This window comes from Myxocyprinus asiaticus, chromosome 38 (genome assembly GCF_019703515.2).
Source record: "Myxocyprinus asiaticus isolate MX2 ecotype Aquarium Trade chromosome 38, UBuf_Myxa_2, whole genome shotgun sequence".
In the NCBI taxonomy this organism is placed as follows: Eukaryota; Metazoa; Chordata; class Actinopteri; order Cypriniformes; family Catostomidae; genus Myxocyprinus; species Myxocyprinus asiaticus.
The window spans coordinates 23867149-23891144 of NC_059381.1; the positions used below are offsets into that span (position 1 = coordinate 23867149).

The 23996-nt window shown below is 36.2% G+C and overlaps 2 protein-coding genes across 5 annotated transcripts; both read left to right on the top strand.

Moving 5' to 3' along the window:
• Positions 1–63: 63 nt before the first annotated feature.
• Positions 64–10168, top strand: LOC127429113 (T-cell immunoglobulin and mucin domain-containing protein 4-like). 4 transcript variants are annotated; one of them, XM_051677921.1, is made up of 8 exons: positions 64–225; positions 938–1279; positions 1504–1596; positions 2244–2321; positions 2727–2773; positions 2870–2945; positions 3092–3128; positions 9379–10168. In XM_051677921.1, exons 1-8 carry the CDS (start codon positions 171–173, stop codon positions 9506–9508), a joined length of 858 nt encoding a protein of 285 aa, XP_051533881.1. In that variant the 5' UTR covers positions 64–170; the 3' UTR covers positions 9509–10168. The 4 variants fall into 4 exon arrangements, with proteins under 4 accessions (XP_051533881.1, XP_051533882.1, XP_051533883.1 ...); XM_051677922.1 differs by lacking the exon at positions 2244–2321; XM_051677923.1 differs by lacking the exon at positions 1504–1596.
• Positions 10169–11755: 1587 nt separating this feature from the next.
• Positions 11756–18239, top strand: LOC127428853 (T-cell immunoglobulin and mucin domain-containing protein 4-like). The gene is made up of 7 exons (XM_051677489.1): positions 11756–11953; positions 12511–12849; positions 12966–13031; positions 13563–13654; positions 17013–17124; positions 17238–17271; positions 17365–18239. Exons 1-7 carry the CDS (start codon positions 11896–11898, stop codon positions 17444–17446), a joined length of 783 nt encoding a protein of 260 aa, XP_051533449.1. The 5' UTR covers positions 11756–11895; the 3' UTR covers positions 17447–18239.
• Positions 18240–23996: the final 5757 nt, after the last annotated feature.

The following is a 23996-nucleotide window of genomic DNA, read 5'->3' on the forward strand; positions in this document are numbered from 1 at the left end:
AGTAGTAGGCTACAACTGGAAATGAAACTGTAAAAAAGAAGTCTGATTGCACATGCAAGAAAAGCTGAGATCATGTGAATGTCAGCTTCTGTGTAAAGGGTTGATGTAAGAGGAGAAAGAAAGAGGTTGTCTTTGTTTCAGTGTTTGCAGAGAGTGAAACCTTTTCCATCATGAAAGATCTTCACAGGTGGCTCTTTCCATCCTGGCTTCTCTGTTATCTGATGAGTAAGTCACTCTGATATTTATAATGAATTGTGGTTAAATATTAAGATATTAATGTCGATATTTTAAAATATATTAAGGGTACCCAAAGTAATATCCAGGAATAATATCCAGAGAATTTTAAAATGGGGTTTTCCAGGCTTTGAAAAGTTATGGAAATGAATACATTCTTAAACATCATGGAAAAGTGTGTAGAGAAAATAAATGTTTCTAGTTATGTTCTAAATTATTGAATCGGCTAGATATTGAACTTGTGTGGAACTTTTGTACCATAAAACTTACAAGCCATATGTCTGATTTGAGAGCAAATCATTCTTTTGAGTAATTTTCAATTAATTGGTCGAACTGGTTCACAAATCGGTCAAAATAAATCATGAATTATTTGGACTGAATCTAAATTATTTTTTAAAATTCCTTATCTAGTTTCACATTACAACTGGATAGGTAATGGAAAAGTCATGGAAATTGTTTAGTTAAAAAGTGTAGGAACACTGTTTTTTTGTTCAATTAATACAGTAACACTTTTAAGTGAAAGTGAAAATGATCTAGAATGATTTTGATAATACACTGCACTGAAATATAATATGACATGCATATTTGTTTGTTAACTTCATACACATTAAGTCTTTTAAGGTTAATTTTATGATCCTAAAATATCTTATTGTTTAAATTTTCTCAGTGTTTAAAACTCTCACTGTTTCTCTCTCTGTCTCAGTTTGTAAATGCAGTAACATCATTGTACAGAATTTTGAGGGTGAGAATGCCACATTGCCATGCAAATATGACAGTCAATATCATGGAAAATGTCACATATGCTGGATGAGAGGAGACATTCCCAATATGGGATGTGGTGATGAAATTATTGGGGGCAATGGCGATACAGTGGTGAGAAGACAATCACAGAAATACCAGATGACTGGAGAAATACAGCATGGAGATGTATCTTTAACAATCCTCAACATCACAAAACAAGATTCGGGCAAATATGGTTGCCGCATACATGTGCCTGGATGGTTTAATGATGAGATGCATTATGTTCACTTGATTGTTAGTGACGGTAAGTAGCTAAAGCAAAGCAATAATGCCTGAAAGTGTCTGAATTCCATAGCTGTATGAAAATCATTATCATTCATTCAAAACAGATTCTGTTATTGCATTTTTTAGCACTACTTATCCTAATTAAATGAAGAAAAATATAATGCATAAATTAATAAAACAAAATTTTTATCATAAAAATGAATACGTTTAGTTTTACATTAAAATACATATGCTTTCTCAAAGCACCAACTCCAGCAACATGGGAAACTACATCCATAATCAGCAGTTTCTATGAGCGTGAAACCACAGGAGTATTCACCACTGCCATGACTGAGGGTACTTACAGTATATGTGAATATATTGGAATATGATTTTATACTGTCTTTATGAATCTGTTATGACTGAATGATGAAAACATACCACACTATAAATACATCTGTAGCATTAACCAACCAAGGCTTAAAAGCAACTATTTTTATGTGACAGTGAGTACAGAAACAAGTCCCTTAAACAATATCAATCAGTCATTACAGATTAGATTACTGCTGAAGATAAATCATTTTCTTATAGCCGCTGCTCGTGTGAGATTGTCAGCATTTTAAAAGGAACATTGTACATCCTGCTTCAAAGAACCTGTTCCAACCACACAAGAGCCTGTGGCAGTAACCACTATTCCCAGGCATATAACCTCTGAATCACAGACCACTCAGTAGTAGGGGGTATTATTATTCTAACCCCCACAGTGAATCTATAATGACTGAAGGAAAAAAAAAATTTCCATGATTAATTTATCATTATTCATAATGATCAACTGGTACAGTTTTGGAGACAGAATACACTTGGAAATTTTATAAATATTTAGTCATTAAAGATTTATGCTTTTTTTAAAGACATTTAAATTGGAAGGCAGCCAGTGTAAAATAACATTATGTGACTTATTGTGTCTTCTTTTCCAATCATAAACTGACACAACACAACACAAGAGAATTCATCATTTGTCAGTTCATCAAGTGCTCCAGAGAGTAGAAATACTGGACTATTGCCTTATGACACAACACACGGTATAACAGAGCAAATTTATTATTTATTATTTGTAAAGTAACTTTTAATAGTATAATAATAACTGCAAGTTTTGTGTCATTCCTAGATTTTAATTTTCTTTGTGTGAAATGTACCTGATAACACTTTACAATAAGGGTCTATTCATTAACATGTTTCATGCACAAACAATGAACAATATTTTTACAGCATTTATTAATCTTAGTTAATGTTAGTTAATAAAAATACAATTGTTCATTGTTAGTTCATGTTAGTGAATTTACTAATGTTAACTAATACAACTTTTGATTTAAAAAATGTATTAATGTATGTTTAAACTAACATTGACCAAGATTAATAAATGCTGTAAAAGTATTGTTCATTGTTAGTTCATGTTAACTAATGTTGTTGTTTTGATTATAAAATAGAAACGGATGATTTCAATGGTTCATCCTCTGTGAAAAAAGGAGAGAGTGTGAGTATTTCATTAAAACAGAAAGCCTAAGATGTTTTACAGTTCGAAACACTATAATTGGTCATTTAATATCTCAATACTGATTTGTTTTTAAAGGTAAATACATCTGCAGTTATTGTGCCTGTTCTTCTGTTACTGTTGGCTTTCGTAGTCATTGCTGCCCTTTTGATATGTGAGTGCACAGCACATTCAAGAAATTCACATTTGTAATTTTCTCTGCAATACTGTCCTTCCATGTTGAATGTTTTTTTGTTGTTGTTGTTGTTGTTGTTGTTGTTTTTTTAAAGGAAACTTTGTTTTCTTTCTTTCTATTTTCAGGGAAGCAAAAGAGGAAAAGCAGAGCATTGGTAGAAATGTAAGTGAAACCTAGAAGTGCTCGTTTTGTTTAAGTCTGGTTCAAAAACATGTCCAAAATTTTACAGGTGTAAACAAAAAAACAAAAGAAAGAAAAAAAAAACGATTAAATCGTGTACTGTATGTGTTTACAGTTACTGTCATGCCCATATTTAAAAGAAAACCATCAGCTTTAAAAATATCTAATAATAAATTATAAGCAAAAATATTTATTTTGTTGCAAGAACAATTATGTGAACAGCTGGATTCAAGTATGATCGTTCTGTTAGGCCAGACTGATCTCATGGAAAAAAACTGCTACAGCATATATATATTTTTGCAAAAATCACTCAGTGCTTTCCGAATTTTGAACTATCACCATGTGGCTGAAGATTAAACTACAGTCGTGCGCATGTGCACATTTGCATGAGGCACTGCGCAAAACATGAGCAAACGTTAGGCTCGCTAGTATGACAGCGTTTTAGTGCCACGTAAAAAAAAAAAAAATAAAAAAAGATTTTGAGAATAAAGTCAAAATATTTTGAGATAAAGTCAAAATTTCGAGATAAAGTTGTTGCATTATGAAATTAAAGTCATAATATTTTGAGAATAAAGTCAAAGTTACGAGAATAAAAAATATTTTGAGAATAAATCATGAGGAAAGTAACATCAAAAAAGGCACAAACAGGCCTCCATTCGATGTAAATTAGGCTAATTTAGATTGCGCTTCATTCACAAAAATTGCCTGCTGCAATTTAGACTGTGCTATTACCATAAATAAAAGTATTAAATCTGAATTTTATTTAAAAGATATGTTTGTGAATATTTTCAATCCATCATATCAGCAGTAATTCATCAAACACTAATGATAAAGGAGAGCTATAGCTTGGCATATATCCAGATGTGCTGTGTAGTCAAGCACACTTTTTTTCTTTTCTTTTTTTTTAAGTTATTGAATTTATTCAGGGTAAAGCTGCATTCACACTTTGTGGCTTGGTGTCGCTAGTGGGCATTCCTACTGTTTGTCGCTGTAACGTTATTGAAGGACTGCACGGCTGGCAATAACGTTTAAAAATGTTATCATGGATGAGACCTAATACTGGATAAATTAAGATATCATTAGAGTTTGACAAGGAATCAGTTCTCTTGTCTCTAAAATTGTACATTCTGCAGTGTAGAGTGTTTTATAAAATGTGCAGCAGTATTCAGTGTATTGAATCATTAATAAGACAATCAATCTACGTATCATGAATGAATGAATCAAACTCAGTCGGAATGCAGACAGTTTCTGACACGCATTTCCACGCATCATTGTTTTATTATATCCATGCATGTGGTTACAGACAAATTATATAGAACAGTAAAAATCCCTCACTATGCTGAAACTTCTCTGTCTTGCATGCACTCGTCCCCAATCTGCCAGGAGACAGATGACGTGAGTTCTGCTGTCTTCACTCTCATTGGCAGTCGCTCGTGAATGTTACTCGTCATTTGCATAAAGTTTACATTTTCTCAACTTGTCATGTCGCTCTCAATGGTGATCTCTGTCGCCAACGGCCGCGGCAGCACGTGTCGCCGGAAGTCGCTGTGCTCTCATTGAAAATCAGAATCAGAATCAGAATCAGAATGAGCTTTATTGCCAAGTACGCTTACACATACAAGGAATTTGTCTTGGTGACAGGAGCTTCCAGTACACAACAATACAAAAACAGCAACAAGACTTTAAAAAAATAATTAAAATTGAAAAAAAAAAAAAAAATAGCTAAATATTGAAAAGAAAAAAGTATATATAGAATACACAATAGACAATATATATATATATATATATATATATATATATATATATATATATATATATATATATATATAAATACATACAGACATACATATATATATATATATATATATATATATATATATATATATATATATATATTGTCTATTGTGTATTCTATATATACTTTTTCATATATATACACACACACGCATACATACATATACACATATATACACCTATACACATATATTAATATATATACATACATACACACACACATGCACATACTACGTAGTGCAAATCTAAATACAAATCAGTTATGTACAGTGCAAGGGAATGTAATGGCAGAAGAGGTAGGATGTGTTGGATAATATAAAAAGACTAAGCTGTGTATTGCACATTAATTATTGCTCAAAGGGGCAGTTTTAACTGTTCATGAGATGGATAGCCTGGGGGAAAAAACTGTTCCTGTGCCTGACAGTTCTGGTGCTCAGAGCTCTGAAGCGTCGGCCAGAAGGCAACAGTTCAAAAAGGTTGTGGGCAGGGTGAGTGGGGTCCAGAATGATTTTTTCAGCCTTTTTCCTCACTCTGGAAGTGTCTAGTTCTTGAAGGGGGGGCAGGGGCGAAGGAAGTACAACCTCTGCTGTGCCTTTTTCAAACTGGCATCAATGTGGGTCTCCCACTTCAGGTCCTGTGAGATGGTAGTGCCCAGGAACCTGAATGACTCCACTGCTGCCACAGTGCTGTTTAGAATGGTGAGGAGGGACAGTGTTGGGGTGTTCCTCCTAAAGTCCACAATCATTTCCACCGTTTTGAGCGTGTTCAGCTCAAGGTTGTTTTGACTGCACCAGACAGCCAGCTGTTTCACCTCCCTTCTGTATGCAGACTCATCGTCATCTCGGATGAGGCCGATGATAGTGGTGTCATCTGCTAACATTAGGAGCTTGACAGAGGGGTCCTTGGCGATGCAGTCGTTGGTGTAGAGGGAGAAGAGTAGTGGGGAGAGCACACATCCCTGGGGGGCACCAGTGCTGATTGTACAGGTGCTGGAAGTGAATTTCCCCTGTCTCACAAGCTGCTGCCTGTTTGTCAGAAAGCTGGTAATCCACTGACAGACAGACGTGGGAACAGAGAGTTGGTGTAATTTAGTCCGGAGAATAGCTGGGATGATGATGTTGACTGCATCATCCACAGACCTGTTTGCTCGATAAGCAAATTGAAGGGGATCTAGAAAGGGTCCAGTGATGTCCTTCAGGTGGGCCAAAACCAGTCTCTCATATGACTTCATGACCACAGATGTCAGGGCGACAGGTCTGTAGTCAGTCCTGTGATTTTTGGTTTCTTTGGGATGGGGATGAAAGTGGAACGTTTTAAGCAGCATGGGACTTCACACTGCTCCAGTGATCTATTGAAGATCTGTGTGAAGATGGGGGCCAGCTGGATAGCACAGGATCTAAGACATGCAGGTGAAATGCCATCTGGGCACTGTGCTTTCCTTATCCTTTGTTTTTGAAAGATGCGGCTCACATCATCTTCACAGATCTTAAGTGCAGGTTGAGTAGCAGGAGGGGGAGGAGGGGGGTTGCAGGAAGTGTTGGTGTTTGTGTGAATTGAAGGTCAGAGTGGGTGTGGGGTGTGAGACTGGGCCTTTCAATTCTACAGAAGAACACATTCAGGTCGTCAGCCAGTTGTTGGTCCACCATAGGGTTGGGGGTAGGAGTCCTGTAATTTGTAAGTTGTTTCATGCCACTCCACACTGATGCAGGGTCGTTAGCTGAAAACTTGTTTTTCAGCTTCTCAGAGTATCTTCTTTTAGCCACTCTGATTCCCTTATTCAGTGTGTTCCTGGCCTGATTGTACAAGACTTTATCCCCAACTCTGTAAGCATCCTCTTTGGCCTGATGAAGCTGCCTGAGTTCCACTGTAAACCATGGTTTGTCATTGTTAAATGTTAAATAAGTCCTAGTAGGAATGCACATATCCTCACAGAAACTGATATATGATGTAACAGTATCTGTGAGCTCGTACAGGTCTGTGGCTGCAGCCTCAAAAACACTACAATCAGTGCAGTCAAAGCAGGCTTGTACTTCCAGCTCTGCTTTGTTGGTCCATCTCTTTACAATCCTTACTACAGGCTTAGCAGATTTTAATTTCTGCCTGTAGGTTGGAAGAAGATGAACCAGACAGTGATCAGATAGTCCCAAAGCTGCTCTAGGAACAGAGCGATATGCATCCTTTATTGTTGTGTAGCAGTGATCCAGTATATTTCTGTCACTGGTTGGGCATGTAATGTGCTGTTTGTATTTGGGCAGTTCACGTGTGAGGTTTATTTTCTTAAAATCCCCAAGAATAATAATAATTGAGTCCGGGTATTGTTGTTCCGTGTCTGTGATTTGATCAGCCAGCTGTTACAGCGTGGCATTCAAACATGTGTTTGGCGCGATGTAAACACTCACTAGAATAAACTAAGAAAACTCCCGCAGCAAGTAGAAAGGCTTACAGTTAATAAAGAGCGCTTTCAAATTAGGACAGCACATCCTCTTTAACATTGTTACATCTGTACACCAACTTTCATTGATGTAAAAGCATGTTCCACCGCCTCTAGTTTTCCCCGTTAACTCCGCGATGCGATCCGCTCTAAACAGTTGAAAGCCCGGCAGATGTAACGCGCTGTCCGGAATGGCTTCACTCAGCCAGGTTTCTGTGAAGCACAAGGCAGCAGAGGTTGAAAAGTCCTTGTTTGTGCGGGTGAGGAGATGTAGTTTGTCCGTTTTGTTAGGAAGAGAGTGGAGATTCGCAAGATGAATGCTTGGCAGCGTTATTCGAAAGCCCCACCGACAGAGCTTGACCAGCATGCCTGCTCGTCTACCTCACCTGCATGTCATAGCCCGTTTAAACAACACAGCCGCTCCTCCAACTAAAATGTCAAACAAAATGTCCGAATATTCAAAATCCAGGAAAAGATTGACTGGTATATGCTGTCGAATGTTCAGCAGTTCGTCTCTGGTAAAACTAACTGAAAAAAGATTACTAAACACAGGACAAACAAACAAAAACAACAAAACAATAGAAGCGCTCCACACCGAGGCGGCCATCCGTGGCACCATCATGATGTAATGAATAGGATGGTGTTGCTGTCTCGCGCGATGTGTGAATGCAGTGTGAATGCAGCTTTAGGCTAGAAGTGCACAGTGCCTAGAACTGTAACCAGATGATCTGTTCATATTTACATAAGTCTATAATTCAGTACTGATGTCCATCATTTAATCCTGTTCTTTGTGCATTTATTCAGGTCCCAGTCAAAGAAACAAAACTTTAGGCTACGTGAGAGCCCGCATTGCGTGCATTCATGTTACATGCATTTCTTGTGTCACTTCCATTAATCTCTATGAAGTTGAGAACTATTTGAAACCTTACTAAAGCCATTATTATTTCTATAATTAAATTTTGTAATAGTTCATACATTTTGGCGCTTTGGCTAGGTTACAAACAACTTCCATGTTTGTCAGTATTTCCACATTATTTTCATTTTGAGAAGATGAAGTACATTTTTATTCTTGTAATTTTGACTTTATTCTCAAAATATCATAACTTTATTCTCAAAATGTTTGATTTTTTTTTTTTATGTGGCACTAAAACGCCGTCAAACATTTGAGATGCCAAATGCCTCTTGAAAGTAGATGAGAGTAGGTGGGTGCAGACAGAGGAAGAGTGAAATAAGAGCTGTCAAGTCAGACAGTTCTCACTTCTCGAAGTGCATAAGCGGCAACAAAATCAAAGGCAGATATCGCGGGATTCATGTTCATGTGCTTTGTTGTTAATAAAGTGGATGCAATTTAAATTCTGTTGCTTTTAAATGAAAATAAATATGATGAAAAAGACACTCAATGTACCTGTTATTTAATTTCCCCCATAAGACATGTCTTTCCATACATTTTTATTTTAATAAAGACACATATTTTAGATATTTCAGACATATAATACCAATCACATATCCCATACAGAGACTGTACTGACAGAGTGTTGGGAATATTCACATTTAATTTATATACATAAAAACATGATATAAGAGATCAAAAAATCAAAAAAATTTAAAAGATATCAAAACATCACAGTTGTTTAAGCCAATGAGCATTAAGCTGTGTCATCAGCAAGTCATTTCCCATCATGCTTGCCGTTCACTTGGAAAAAGCAACTGCGGCCACCTCACTCTGGCGGTACATTTTTTGACATACCTCGTCATGACATCACAGCAAATCGGACAGATTTATAACCGGCATGCATGTGATTTTCGGGTCAATTCGGCACAATAGTTCTGAATTTAGATGGAAATAAATTTGGAACTAACACGCCAATTTCCTGTGTGATCTTGTAGGTTAGGCCACTGCTTTGTATGCTTGCGTTGCTTGGTCTTATGTTTTTATTAACCTGCTTGGACATCACTGTTTTTTAAGCAAAACGTTTATCACGGTTTGGTTGAATTCATCTCCCACAGAGCCCAGAACTCCGAGAACTCTGTCATCTACAATAACTCCGGCAGCAGTTTGGGCCTGTACAACAGAGAGATGGCTGTGGACAATGTCTATCAGATACAGACCGAAAATGAATATGAACAATGGCATTAAGGGGTCATGTCATGTTTTTTTATTTTTTATTTACTTTATTATTTTCCTTGAGGTTTAGTTATGTTAGTAAAGGTTTTTTGTACAAAAACAGTCATAATATAGTATTAAATTACATTTTTCTACTGTCTCTGGCCCTCGGTCTGAAACACTTTTTCTGTGCTGTCCCCTTTAAGATTTCCTCAGCCGGTCTACCAGTTCACAGTGACAATTACTAATTTTGTGGATTCGGGGCTATTCAAATGACACTGCACTGTGTAGCCAATTTTAAAACTATTTATTTTTGCAGAGTAGGAACAATAAATGCTCTTTTTGGACTGGAGTGGAAGATTTGAGTTCTGAAACTTACAGTATGTTTTTATAGTACAATGACCATTTATATGTAAAAATATAGATGAATATTGACATGAAATGACCCCTTTAATATCTCAGAAAAGCACATTACCTTTAGCATTTTTAAGTTGATCAGTGATGACCAGCCTCAACTGTTTTGTGTTGTCTAAAAAACTTTGTTTGTGTACTTACGTGATATCTATTGCTGATTAGAGCAAAATTGTTGCTCTGGGCTAACCTTTACTCTTCCTAAAATTGATTTGTAAGCCATACACACTTAAGTCTAGTAGCTAACATACTGCAACACTATCATTAATAAAACTTTCCCCAAGTGAACACTTTGTATTTAATAATTTACCACAGAGGATTTTGGTATCATTGCTGTACTCTTCTACACCATCACACTTTTTATATGTTGGGGTCAGTGTTGGGTGTAATCGGATTACAAAGTAATTAGTTACTCGAATCTAATTACTTTTAAGTCAAAAGCTATAGTGTATATAGTGTAATGCATGACCTTTTTATTCTAGTAATCAGAATACAATTACTGACTTTCAGTTAAGTTACTTTTAAGTACATTACTTGGGTTTCACATTCCTAAAATAGTATTATTTATGGAGAATTTAAAAAATGCATTATGTTCATATGTACAGTATGTCTCTTTGTGTTTTTGTGCAAGCTGAAAAGTGTATGCCCCCTTTGTCATAAAGAACAAAAGTCAGAAAGTAACTTAAAAGTAAAGTAATTAGAAATGTGATTACTTTCTGATAAAATAATCAGTAAACTAATTCAGATTACAATTTTATATAAGTAATTAGTCATTTGTAGTTGATTACTTTTTTAAGTAACTTACCCAAAAACGGTCAGGTTTACAAGAGTTTAAGCCAATCTAAGAACTGCTCATTTTGGGGAATGTAGGTTCAAGGAGGTAATACAACTGAAAACTGCAAAGGGAACTAGATTGTGAAGCACTGTCATCAAGTTTGAATTAAATAATATTAACACAGGTTCAAACCAAAATTACTGATGAGTTTCCTTATTATTATTGAGTTTCCACTATAATAGCTAATAGTGTTGTTTTTTTTCCATTACTATACAAAACATTTCTGTTATCTGTAAATCACAACTGCTGGCTGACTGCTTTCATAAGACTCATAGGTCAAGTCTGGAAACTTCCTTCCACCATAACAGAAAAAACAAACCCATGCTGATTAAAAATTAGTCAGCTTTTCAGCAGTATGAATATTGAATTCTCTGAATGTGTGCACACAGAGTGCAGTGAAACTTGTGTGTAGCATAAATACCCAAATGGTCATTTAATCCTGGCAGAGAATTCATATTGAACTGATTCATTTCAGGAAAACAATGTCACTCCTCAATTGAATCAATTCAATATAAACACTCTGGCAGGAATAAAAGACCATTTTGATTTGAGAAACCAAAAAAAAAAAAAAAAAAAACAGCTAATTTAATGCAACAATCTAAGATCACATAAGGACAATGTACAGTAAAAGTATTAACAATGAATAATTGAATATCCAAGGTCTGTTTGTGTCATGTTTTACAATTTGAGGACAATTGTAAATAAATACCTGACCAGTCTTTGCCTCTGAAATGTTTCAGTCATACTGTCAATGTTTATTCAATAATTCATGCAGTCCAACAAGTATGTTGAACAATTAGCTGGTTTATCCAATCAGTCAGCTGTGATTGCATGAACACTTTTTGGCACTTTGTTTTCCAACAATAGCAAACACACATGCCACCATGGATGTGGTGTGTGCTGTAGGCAGACACACTGAATCATTAATGGAGCCTGTTTACTGGGATATGGCCAATCCAAATAAAACTTTATCATACAATGTCCCTATTCTCTGCGGCACGACCACTCCTCCAGACGAGGACTGGCAGAGGGGTCAGTGTCCCTGTCCTTCATGGAGATGTCACAGGCAGAGAGCTGGGAAACACAGCCACTCATTCACATGCCCTCCTCTGCATACCGCTGTTGCCGCCCAGCTCAAGGCAGTGTCACCTGAATTCCACACTGGCTGGTTGGAATGGCTGCTCCTCCCAGGCTATCAGTGCTGCACTGGATCCTCCTTCTCACCATCTCAGGCAAGAACCATACGCACTTATTTATGTACACTATATATAAATGATTAAAAACATTATGGGAGATTAGCCTAATAGCAGAATTAATGGCAGAAAATATACTGTGAATTTGATCAGTATCGTGCTTTCCTACTTAAAATATCCAAACATCCTTAAAACAAACGAAATTTACTTGAAAGGCAAAAGTGTGTAAGGACTTAAGACTTGCTTTCCGAGAATATATCTAGAATTAAGTTTATTAGTTTTCAAATAGTTATCTTGTTTAAAGTATAACTATAACACCTTTTTAGAGGTTTCTGCTGTAAACAAGTAAAATAAACCAGATGTATTATTATTCTTAAAAGAATATTCCAGGTTCAATACAAGTTAATCTCAATCAACAACATTTACGGCATAATGTTGATTACCACAAAACATTTTTGACTTGCCCCTCCTTTTCTTAAATAAATAAATAGGTTTCAGTGAGGCACTTAAAATGGAAGTGAATTTTTGAACTATCCCTTTAAAGCATCTTTAAATTTTAGAGACCTCTGAAATTTTGTTGATTTTGTGTCCTGCAGTTGACAGGTTCTCTGTTCTGGCATTCCATGTGACAGAGGGCAGCACAGTGATTTTATCATGTCATTACTCTGTAAAGCACCACGGCCTGAGCCACGTCTGCTGGGGACGAGATTGTGGAACTTTCTGGTGCAACGACATCATTGTACAAACAGATGAGTATGGTGTCATCTCCAAAGTGTCGGACAGGTACAAGCTCATTGGAGATGTTCTTTCAGGCCAAATGGACCTGGGGATCCAAAGGCTACAGAAAGCAGACAGCGGGCCATACTGCTGCAGAGTGGACATAAAAGGCTTTTTTAATGACAAGAAGGTGTCTTACACTTTGAGTGTCATGAAAGGCAAGTGGGACAAATGGGTTTTGGAGATTTTTTTTGAAGTTGAACAATTGGAGAGGTCCATATCTAGTCTTTGAATTGGAAGGGTTGTAAATCTTGATGTATTTTTATTTCTTAAGCACCAACGACTATACCACCAACAACCACCACACCGCTTATTACAGAGCCACTGGAGACACAGACAGGTGAGTATTGCAGGGAGTCACTTCGCCTCAGTGTCTTCGACCAAATGTCGTTCCTAATTCATATGACTTTCGTTCCTCCGTGGAACACAAAAAGAGATGTTAGGCAGAATATTAGAGATTGACAGCCTACAGTAAGAGCAGTATTGGAAAAAACAGCGTCATCAACCTTCAAAATTTCTCCTCACATGTTCCATGGAAGAAAGAAAATCATACAGGTTTGGAACAACATAAGGGGAAATAACTTACAAAATAAGCATTTTTGGGTCAACTAGTCTTTTAATATAATTGTCTCAAGTTGCACATTAAGCATTAAGCAATTTGTTTTTCTTCAGACCCTTGGTATTTACCAGTCAGTCAAACCAAAATACAGTATATGATGAATCATCAGATCATTGCAGTTTCTCGATTCTGCTTGTACACAATGCTACATCTCAAATGTCACAGACCCTTGTGGTTATAGTTGCCATTTCTCATGCATCAACCAACATGAGCGGCAAAAGTAATTTCCTGTGTTCATTCTGAATTTCATAGTGTTACTGCTGTCAAATCAGTCCAGAGGAGAAGACCCATCACTGTCTGACATTTCCTGGCAGAATGTCACTCATGTGCATTCTGGGGCGATGGTGAGTTAATGGTGCTCAAACACACATTTACACCAAGTTAAAAATTAGATTATCACTACACTGAAAAAAAAAGTAAACTAAAATTTGTGCTTTGTGTGGTAATATCTAAATTAACTTATGCAAGCTGAAAATATCACTTCGCATCTCTGAATCAACCTGAATACATTAGATAAAATAATAATAATAATAATTTTAAGGGTTAGATCAGGTAAAAATAGCTAACTGCAGGTTACCAGTTTTTACAATGTACGAGGGTTCTGAAGGTGTTCTCTTTGTACACAATGATCAGTTTAATCAATAATAATCATAGCAACCATTTTAGTAATTTAAAAAAAATACTTCACCACTCCCCACATTCAAATAATAAGTCTCCTTTGCTATTGTTTTAATTTTATGGGAAATTTAAACATTATCATATTTGTAACACTGTGAGTCATTGTATCATTGTCAGCATGTATCTTATGTTGTACAAAGTTCTTTACATCTCACCAACTTCTGAAAGTATGAATAACACATGCTATGAAGGGTGGAAGTAAAGCTTAAATCTATTTTAAGAGACAAAAATTCAGTTTTAATGCATATTAACTGATTCAATTGAGTTACAGAGAATGTTTTTAACCCTCCTATGGTATTGTCATTTTCGACCAAAATAAACATTCCTCATTTAATAAAAATGGTTTCCTTTATCTGAGCAGTACAAGACTTGGTGACTTTTTCTCCATTTTCCATCTGAACATACAAAAAGATATAAATATCTGGGCTTGATTCGATAAGTCTGGTCTTTAAAAAAAAAAAAAAGATACCTTTAGTATTCATGGTCAAAATTGACCGCCCACTGACAATGAATGGGAAAGACCAAAAAACAGAGCAATTTTTATGTCAGATACAATAAATAAATCAGCCACAATGCAGAAAAAAACCAGACAGAAATTATGGGGTGCAACTCTAAAACATCCACTCACACACAAACAAAAATGAACTGGTGAGACTATAACACAGAGCTTTTCTTACAATTGTCAAAAATAAATAAATAAATCAATAAATCAGTCACAATGCTAAACACACACACTCAGAAATGAAGGGGTGAGACAATAACACACTCACAATGCAGAACACACATGCACACACAGAGAGAGAGAATGAGCTAGAGAGAGAGAGAGAGAAAGAGAACCAGGGCATCAATAAGTGGAGCTCTACAGCCATCTTGGCATTACAAGTCATCTGTTGTTTCTAGCTGATGACAACAATCTGACACACACACACACACACACACACACACACACACACACATGTTTGCAAAATACATGTTTACTATAGAAAGTTTGAAATTGCAAAATGTTTACTTTGATTCTTCTGTAGAAGATACTATATAGTAAATTTAATTTTCAGAATTTTGCAGTTCATTTCTGTTTCTTGATGTTGATTTTCTTGACATTATTATGCATTTACTTTGAGATATTCCATTTTTATGTTTGAAATAAATCATTGATAGAACAGTGCTTATTCTGTGTCATCTCTTTGTAACACCATGGTCAGGTTTGATTAAAAGCATAATCCAAGGAATAATTCAAAATAAGGAATAGTTCACCCAAAAATGAAAATTCTCTCATCATTTACTCACCCTCATGCCATCCCAGATGTGCATGACTTTCTCTCTTCAGCAGAACACAAACAAAGGTATTTAGAAGAATATTTCAGCTTTTTTGGTCCATATCATGCAAGTGAATGGGTGCCAATTGTTTGAAGCTCCAAAAATCACATACTGTAGGTTAGCTTAAAAGCAATCCATATGACTCCAGTGGTTAAATCCATGTCTTCAGAAGTAATTTGATAGGTGTGGGTGAGAAACAGATCAATATTTTAGTACATTTTTACTATACATTCTCCTCCCTGCTCAGCCAATCTCCACTTTAACTTTCACTTTTACATTCTTCTTCTTGTGTTTTTGGTGATTCATATTCTTCATGCATATGCCCCCATTGGGCAGGGAGAAGAATTTCTAGCAAAAAAAAAAAAGACTATTGATCAGTTTCTCACCATACCTATCATATTACTTCAGAAGACCTGGATTAAACCACTGGAGTCTTATGGATTACTTTTATGTTGCCTTTATGTGATTTTTGGAGTGTCAAAATGTTGGCACCTATTCACTTGCATTGTATGAACCTACAGAGCGGAAATATTCTTCTAAAAATCTTAATTTGTGTTCTGCAGAAGAAAGAAAGTCATACACATCTGGGATGGCATGAGGGTGAGTAAATTTTTGGGTGAACTTTTCCTTTAACTGCAAAAACTTACACTTCAAATAAGTTTTAAAATGGTAAACTTTGACAAATAATGGTTTGATAATGTCTAAATAAATATCCGAATGCATATCTTGTGATAAAATTTAAAATTAGGTTACAACGAGCCATCAGACTACACAGTAGGTGACTACAACCATCTACTGGCTGTTACTTATCAGTCATGTTATTTATATGCTGTTCACCAGATGGCAGCAATCTGCCTCCAATTTATGTCACATTCTCATATTTTCTTCATATTTCAACTTACAGAAGTGTAGGTTCTGATTTTTTTTCAAATTACTTTATTTGTATATGAAAAGTAATGGTAAAATGTAGAAACGTAAATAAGATGAAAATAGCATAACATCCCAAAAGAAGTGCATAATTGTTTTGTTCTTACTTCAGGGAAGAAGAAATTGTACCATTATCATCTTAAAAAAAGGGTTACACATCTGACCCTTCCAGTCAAAAGTTGCCGCGAATACTAAAGGGAGGTGCCATTTTTCAACACCATAGGAGGGTTAAAATGAGCTCATTTGAAAATGAAAATAATAATAATACATTTCCACAAAAAAATTTACACCAGTCATTCAACAAAATGTTTATTTTTTTATTTTTTATTTTTTTATTGCCCCCAAATCTGGTCCTTCTGTGCCAAATATCTGACAAGCGCCACAATGTGGCAAATATTCATGCCCCAAAAAAATCAGCCCACGCTGTACCATTGATGCCTCATTCCTGATGATTTCAGGCTACATTTGCAAAGAAATAAGTTAAAGAATGCTGTTTTTATCTTAGTAGTGTTAGGGTTAGGAGTATACTTATGTAAATACGGATAATGTTTACTCATGTCTTGCACTTGCGCAGTGCATCGCACTTGTCTGCATGTGTTCAACTGTAGTTCCAGCCGCAGCCACTGGGAGCAATTCAGAAATCCGGAAAACAGACCGATCTTAGGAGACAAAACGTTAAACCTCATGTCGCCTATTTCCCATGAGATGTAACTGTTTAAGTCGTGAATTAAAGAAGTGCGGCTTAAAGTGATGATACCTTTTTAAATTTGTTATTTAAAGATGGAGGAGGCTATCTCCAGAATCACACTTCAGATAAACATCCCCGTGCTGTCTCTGTCTCTCAGTCTGCTACTGCTCCTCTTAGGGGCAATGGCCCTGTTGACCTTCAAACGTATGTATAACATGTTTGCTTAACAAAAGTGCCGTTAATGATAAGTTAAGTATCATATGGTGTCTCACAGATGGAGTGAATTCTGAACTGAAATAACTGATCATCTGTTTCAGGTGGGTATTATGGGAAGGCATTAGACAGTGGTTGGTAAGTTTTTGGTAGCCTTTTTACTTTGCAAATACCATAAAGCTCTTTGTAATGTAATGCTATCACAATGAATACTGTGTGTTGACCCTTTAGCTTCTCAAAGGAGCCACGGCACATTATCTATGAAATACGCACCAGGAGACCAGTGGAGGAGAACATCTACACACTGGAATAGAAGCAAAACCAACCTCTCTTTATAAATAAACACACACACACACACACACACACACACACACACACACACACATGCTGCAGGTCATTAATAATATGAAGGTTTTGATTTGATTTTGGAAGAAAAATATGTTCAACCAAAAAATGAAAATGATGTCATCATTTATTTACCCTCATGTTGCTCCAGATGTGTATGATGAGATATTTAGCAGAATATCAATGCTTCTATTTTCCATAGAATTAAAGTAAACTGAAACTGGGGCTTTCAAGAAAAAAGTATCATAAAAGTAGACTGAATACAGGTAAAGTGGGACAGCTGGTAAAGTGTGACCCTTAAGCCTAATTATCTATCATTATGTATATTTACTTCCATTGCTAGAAATCCGCATTAAGTTCATCCAATCTAGTATGGAATGAATTTGATGTAGCCATTTGGATGGTGTTTTTAAAACAATGCCAGTGAGAAATTATTAGAAAGTGTCCAAATTTGTCTGTATTCACCCTACCATAACTGTAATCCAAATGACTACTTTTGATTTTTGTGTGAGGAGCTGACTGTATATTTTATCTGCTTAAAATCAAACAGGTTTGGAGCAACAAGACAAAATAATGACAGAATTGTAATTTTTAGTAAAAGTATCACATTAATGTGACAACTCCTTTAAAACTGTAATAATTCATGAAAAGTCTAGTGTTTTTTTCACATTACTTCATAAGTTTGTTATTATAAATAAACCTAGAATTTTTACTTTTGATAAGTACATTTATTTGTCACCATGTAGAGAGCAACACACTACCATTTGAAGTGATTAAACTGTGTACATTTGCTCTCGGCCTCAAACAGATGTGTGAGAGAGCCACAGGATGAATTTATAATACGCAGGTCTGTTTTGTAATCAGCTATTGCTCTTTTCATCACATGATGGCAGACTTGTCCTATATTTTTGTCCCATTGGCTAAAAGTCAGTTGAGTCAGTTAAAAGTCGGTTTTAAATCCAGCCCTATTGATCCAGCCATCATCACTATCATCATCTCCATCTGATCCAGTGAGCTGTTTGATACATTATTGTACTGCTTCTTAAAGTTCACCCAAAAATGAAAATTCTCTCATCATTTACTCACCCTCATGCCATCCCAGATGTGTTTGACTTTTTTTCTTCTGCAGAAAACAAAACAAAGATTTTTAGAAGAATATCTCAGCTCTGTAGGTCCATACAATGCAGGTGAATGGTGACCAGAAATCAGAAGGTCCAAAAAGCAGATAAAAGCAGCATAAAAGTAATCCAAATGACTCCAGTGGTTTAATCCATGTCTTCAGAAGTTAAATTATAAGTGTGGGTGAGAAACAGATCAATATAGTACTATGACCTCTTATATGTCAAATGATCAAGGAAAATTTGATTTCTTAATTCAAGTATTTTTTTATTTTTTTTATTTTTTATTTTTTTGCAATCTCCACTTTCACTTTCACATCTGAAAGTCACATGTGGTGCCTGTTTAGTTTCACTTTCACATCTGAAAGTGAAAGTGGATATTTAAAAAGTAAAAAAAGGACTTAAATATTTATCTGTTTCTCAGAGGGCGCCTACTGCAAGTTGTGTAGTTTATACTAGGCTTTAGTTACACACATGCTCTCTCCCACCTTTGATTGCTCTCTCTCACTTTCTCTCCTCAAATCTCTTCCAAATTCAAATACAAAATCTATGGCTCTGTTTGATTTTGAATATGTTTCTTAAGCTCTCCTCTAGCAAGTGTCTTCACATCTGGAAAGCAGCATGGAGATGTGGGATGTGTGGAAAGGCCAGGCCTGTCTAACTGTCTGTGTAACTTCAAAAACAGCCATAAGCTGGAGACAATAATGAGATTTTACTGGATGGACCGTTTGTGTGAACATGAAAGCTCCCTTATAATCAAAAATTACAATCTTGCCAGATGAGGGGCACTTTACAGTAAATGGTGCTGATTCTGAGTCCTGCTGAACAAGTGTAATCGAATGTCACTGACTGTGTGCTAATTTTAGACAGGTTAAAGTAGTTACAAAACATGAACTTTGGCTAATTAAAAACTTCAGTCCTCTGAATCCAGGAAGTCAAGCACTGTCATATGGCAACATCTCTCTTATGCTTCTTTAAACACAACATATAATAGCTTGAATAATTTTTGTACCCCTTAAATCAGGGCCGTTTCTAGGCATAGGCGAACTAGGCGGTTGCCTAGCGCGCCACCTGCTGGGAGGGCACCAAAGCAGAGGCCTCTGCCATCTGCTTTTTTTCATCATTTTATTTTATTGTGTCCATTAATTGTTAAATCCACTGTGGATATGAATATCACAAAATGTTGTATTTCATGGACATTCATATTTTACAAATATAAAACAATACACCAGAAATTCAGTAAATGCAAATGACAATACTTTTGAAAATATCTCCAGGGCCTTTGTGACTTAAGCTCTTCCAAACACAGGTGAGCAGAAACAAGCTTTTGTTAGAAACCACAGAATTGCTCTGGAGAGAACTGTAGTGCATGGTGATGAAACATTACCTTCCTGTGGATTTACATCTGGCATAATCAGTGTAAAGCTAGAATACCAGCTAATATGGCCCTCAGTTTGATCCTGGGTATGAAGCAGGAATCTTTTGCCTCTGTTAAAATCTCCCGCTCAACTCCCCGTTTCATCTTGTGCTGGAATGCCAGAGGTGTGATTCTGAGTATGACCGAAGCAAAACCTTGGGAGTGTTCTGGAAAGCCCCAACTGTACCCCTCTGCTCTAACCCCTGTTTATATCCTCTACATGTCTATTTCAACAGCAGCAGTCACATTACAGTTACAGTGAAGAATAAGACATGAAAGACTTGTTTTCCTGTTGTCCTGTTCATTGACATTACATATAGGGTAAATACAGGTAAAGTGGGACACTTTTTGATAATTTGTCATTGGAGTTGTTTAAAATATGATTGAAATGGCTACATCAATGTCATTCTAAAATTTATGGTGAACATAATGCTGGTTTTTAGCAATTTAGAATATACACGTAATGACTGATTATTTGCTCAAGTGTCCCACTTTACCAGCTGTTGCACTTAACATGTATTTACCCTACTTTGTGATCTTTCAGCTTGAAGTATCAAGTCCTAAAAATGGTGATCAGTGATTTTAATGATATCCAATATAAACAACATCCTCAGAGGAGCACTGCTTCAACTCTTATTAGAGTTTGAGCAAAATTAAGTGGGACTTATGTCCAAAATACAATGAAGATGGCTGTCGCCACTGAATTATGGGAAGGAGTGATGCCCTTGCAAAAGATTGGATGCTGAAAAGGATGACGAAGACATTGGAGAAGAACAGGATGTGGTTTTGGCAGATCAGTCAGTCAGGTAACAGATCCTGTTCTACTCCTCTCTATTGTCTTATCCCTCTGTCTCAGGTGTATTTTAATTTGCACTTGCCGTCATCACTACCGTCAAATTTACGACCACATATGTCACAAGCAAAAGGCTTTTCACCAGTATGAGTCCGTATATGTGTGGAAAGGTTATCACTACGGCTAAATTGCGTATTCGTATCCGGCTCTGGAAGGGCTTCTGGCAGTATGGAGTAGTGAGAAAAGCGGCAGTTGCAGCTTTCAACAGGACAAGCAAGAGGGCGATCATTTGGAAGTCTTGCAAAAATGGTTCCCATATTTCTGTGTAGTAAATGCCTTGATTGTAGACAGGGATGTAAGGGAGAACTCTTGCTGGGACAAGAGATGGATTGATCCCGGTGGAAGAGTCTGGCATGAGTGGCATGGAGGAGCTTTGAGAGCAAGGCCTGATGTTTAGGTGGTTTGAGGGGCAATGCAGGACTAAACTGCTGACTGCACTTGGGAGAGACTGACTTGTCTCTGAAACGATATGTGGATTGTTTGAATAAGTGGATGCAGCGTTAGAGTTCCTCACAATTTTGGAATGAGCGAGTTAAGTTTGTGAATGTAGATAGATCTGCAGAAGAAAAAGAAGAGGAGCAGGACTTGGTAGACCCTGCAATGCCCATTAAGCCACGGACCAAGTTGAGGAGGGGCTCTGGCCAAAGCCTGTGGTTACAGGGTGCTGTTGAGTTGAGGATAAATCATCCTGAATAGTAGCAAGATGGCAGCTTCAAAGTAGAGTTGCTCTGATCAGCCTCAGTTTTATCACAACTGCAGTTGATTTTAGGAAACTCATCTGAAAAAACACATTGTTTTCCTCAGTCCATTTTTCAGTCCAAAATTATTAAATAGGTTTCGGAACAATATCATACAGCTGACCAATTTGGTAATTCTAATTAAAGGCTGTACAATTTTTTTTAGCACCAACTTTATAAGTTTAACAGAAAGTTCCTACCTGCATTCAAGTGGTTATTATGATCAATAGTCTCAGGTCTCCCAAACACTGTGGTCTCTAGATGGGAGGGAGAAATGAAAGGTGTCCCCACTGAATGCAGAAGCATGATATCTTCCAGTTTCGGGCAGCTGTCCAATGGTGAAAGGTGGTGACCCATGGATCTAACACATGCAGGGGTGACAGGAGTGTTTCAGACCTGGCTGTGTCGTCCTTTAGCTGAATGGAAAGCATATTAAGCAAGAAGTGTTGGCACAAGGAGATTCAAATAGCTACATACATCTGAGAAATGCAGTAAACAAATTTCAATTGTAATAGATAATTGACTTTATTCAGCACTGTAAACTTAATTGCCAGAATTCCCTGGTATTTACTTAGGGCTTTTTTTTTGTTACGCAGATGTCCAAAAATGGTTTGGAAGAAAAGCCGGTAACTCCCCCAACAAAATCCATGTAAATTTTATCAGCAGTGTATGAATTGTCAACAAAGTCAGTGATTTAAAATGAGTAAATATCATACATCATATTTTTACCAGTATTTTTGCAAAGAAATAAAAACACGTGCATGGAGTCTAATATTAATAAATATTAGAAATCGTTGATATTTTATAATAATAATATAATAATAATAAATATTATTATTATTATTGTTGTTGTTGCCTTTGCCAATAGAATGGTCTCATCTTACTTTTTATAATAAATTCTTTATAATGTGATAGTGCTAACATGCAGGTAGGGACAAGGTCTGCCAGTTTGATGTCAGGCTGCCCCCTTCTGGACATAAAACTTAATTTTGAAGAAAATTGAAATAAAAATAAACTGGACAAAATCAATATAAAAAGCTTAAAGGTAAAAAAAATCTTAAAAAAATATTTAAGTAATTATAATAAGCTTCCTGAAAATGATTAAGAATGATATGCTTTATAGGTTATTGTGCACCATTCAAAAGAGAGACCATTGATTCTGATGAATAAATAAATAAATAAATAAATGTGATTCACTTGTAGCAAATCTTGCACATGCATTTTGCTTCAAGTCAGCGCTCCGTGAGCTCACTCAAGTGCTGCAGCATCCCCTCAAGAGATTGAAAAATCATTGTGAGTCAGATTTCAGCACCTTGACTGGTGCATAACAAACATAGATTGTTATTATTCACTCATTATATCATAATAGATCATGATGTCCTTTAAAAGTTACAACAAAGGCATCTTTACACAGCCGATTTAAGGCTGCTCTGTGCCTGCTCAAAATTCTGTGTAAAGATGCAATGCAGCATAAAAGCCAGACTAAATTATGCTTGCTCTGACCACCTGCTTTAGTATCAAAGGCAGTTCTGGTGCTGCTTTGATTCTGTGTAAATGAAATGCAGCATCAGAACAGCCTTTAACTTTGTTGTTGTCATGAAAGAGCATATATTTCTTCATTCAGTTTCATATTTAAAAGTATAACTTCATATTTTTATTCATTCATATTTCTATATTCATAATTTTATATTTAAAACATGAATCTTGTAACATTATTTATGCAATTGAACTAATGAAATGCTCACAAACAAATATTTGCACAACTAAATCACTGTGCTATCCATTAAAAATCCCCTAATAAATTGTTAGTGTTGTTGTTGTGACCCACTGTGCCTCATTCAACTTGGTTAAATCAAGTCACACAAAATAAGTCCTATCAATGCTAATCAGCAGCTGATCTAAGATACAAAACCAACCTTAACAAACAAGATCAGAATTGGGCTCCCAAGCCTAGCGAGGAGGGTGCCCACGAAAAAAAAAAAAAAAAGGTCTTCTGGAGAGTAAATTTTAGTGATTGCCCAGCAGCTACCTTCTACTTGGACACTGAAATTAGTTCAGATCAGACAAAGGTTGAAATTGATTTCCAACTTCTTAAAGGTGCACTCTAATTTTTTCCCTCATTTAAAAATTTTTACTTATAAAGAAATTAATTGTAATTTTGAAACATATGTATAAAAGCATGAGCACTCACATGAGATGAAGTCACCAGTTATACAAGCAGTCATATAGTTTTAATCTGCATGGAGAGGGCTCCCTTATGGTTATTTATCTAAATAACCGCCCTATTATTGAACATTTTTACTCTGGAATTAAATTAATCCTTGCTGACTGTGAATACGGAACTTCTACAGTGGCATCAGTCACTAAAAACTTTTGCGTTTGAATGATGTTGC

What these genes read in the sequence shown, in the direction of transcription:
- LOC127428853 (XM_051677489.1), top strand. Translation starts at nt 11,896, where the DNA reads ATGGCTGCTCCTCCCAGGCTATCAGTGCTGCACTGGATCCTCCTTCTC. An exon ending in ATGTGCATTCTGGGGCGATG is followed by an intron (nt 13,655 to 17,012) that starts GTGAGTTAATGG and finishes TGTTATTTAAAG; the next exon opens with ATGGAGGAGGCTATCTCCAG. An exon ending in GGCCCTGTTGACCTTCAAAC is followed by an intron (nt 17,125 to 17,237) that starts GTATGTATAACA and finishes CATCTGTTTCAG; the next exon opens with GTGGGTATTATGGGAAGGCA.
- LOC127429113 (XM_051677921.1), top strand. Translation starts at nt 171, where the DNA reads ATGAAAGATCTTCACAGGTGGCTCTTTCCATCCTGGCTTCTCTGTTAT. An exon ending in GCCTTATGACACAACACACG is followed by an intron (nt 2,322 to 2,726) that starts GTATAACAGAGC and finishes ATTATAAAATAG; the next exon opens with AAACGGATGATTTCAATGGT. An exon ending in CTGTGAAAAAAGGAGAGAGT is followed by an intron (nt 2,774 to 2,869) that starts GTGAGTATTTCA and finishes TTGTTTTTAAAG; the next exon opens with GTAAATACATCTGCAGTTAT.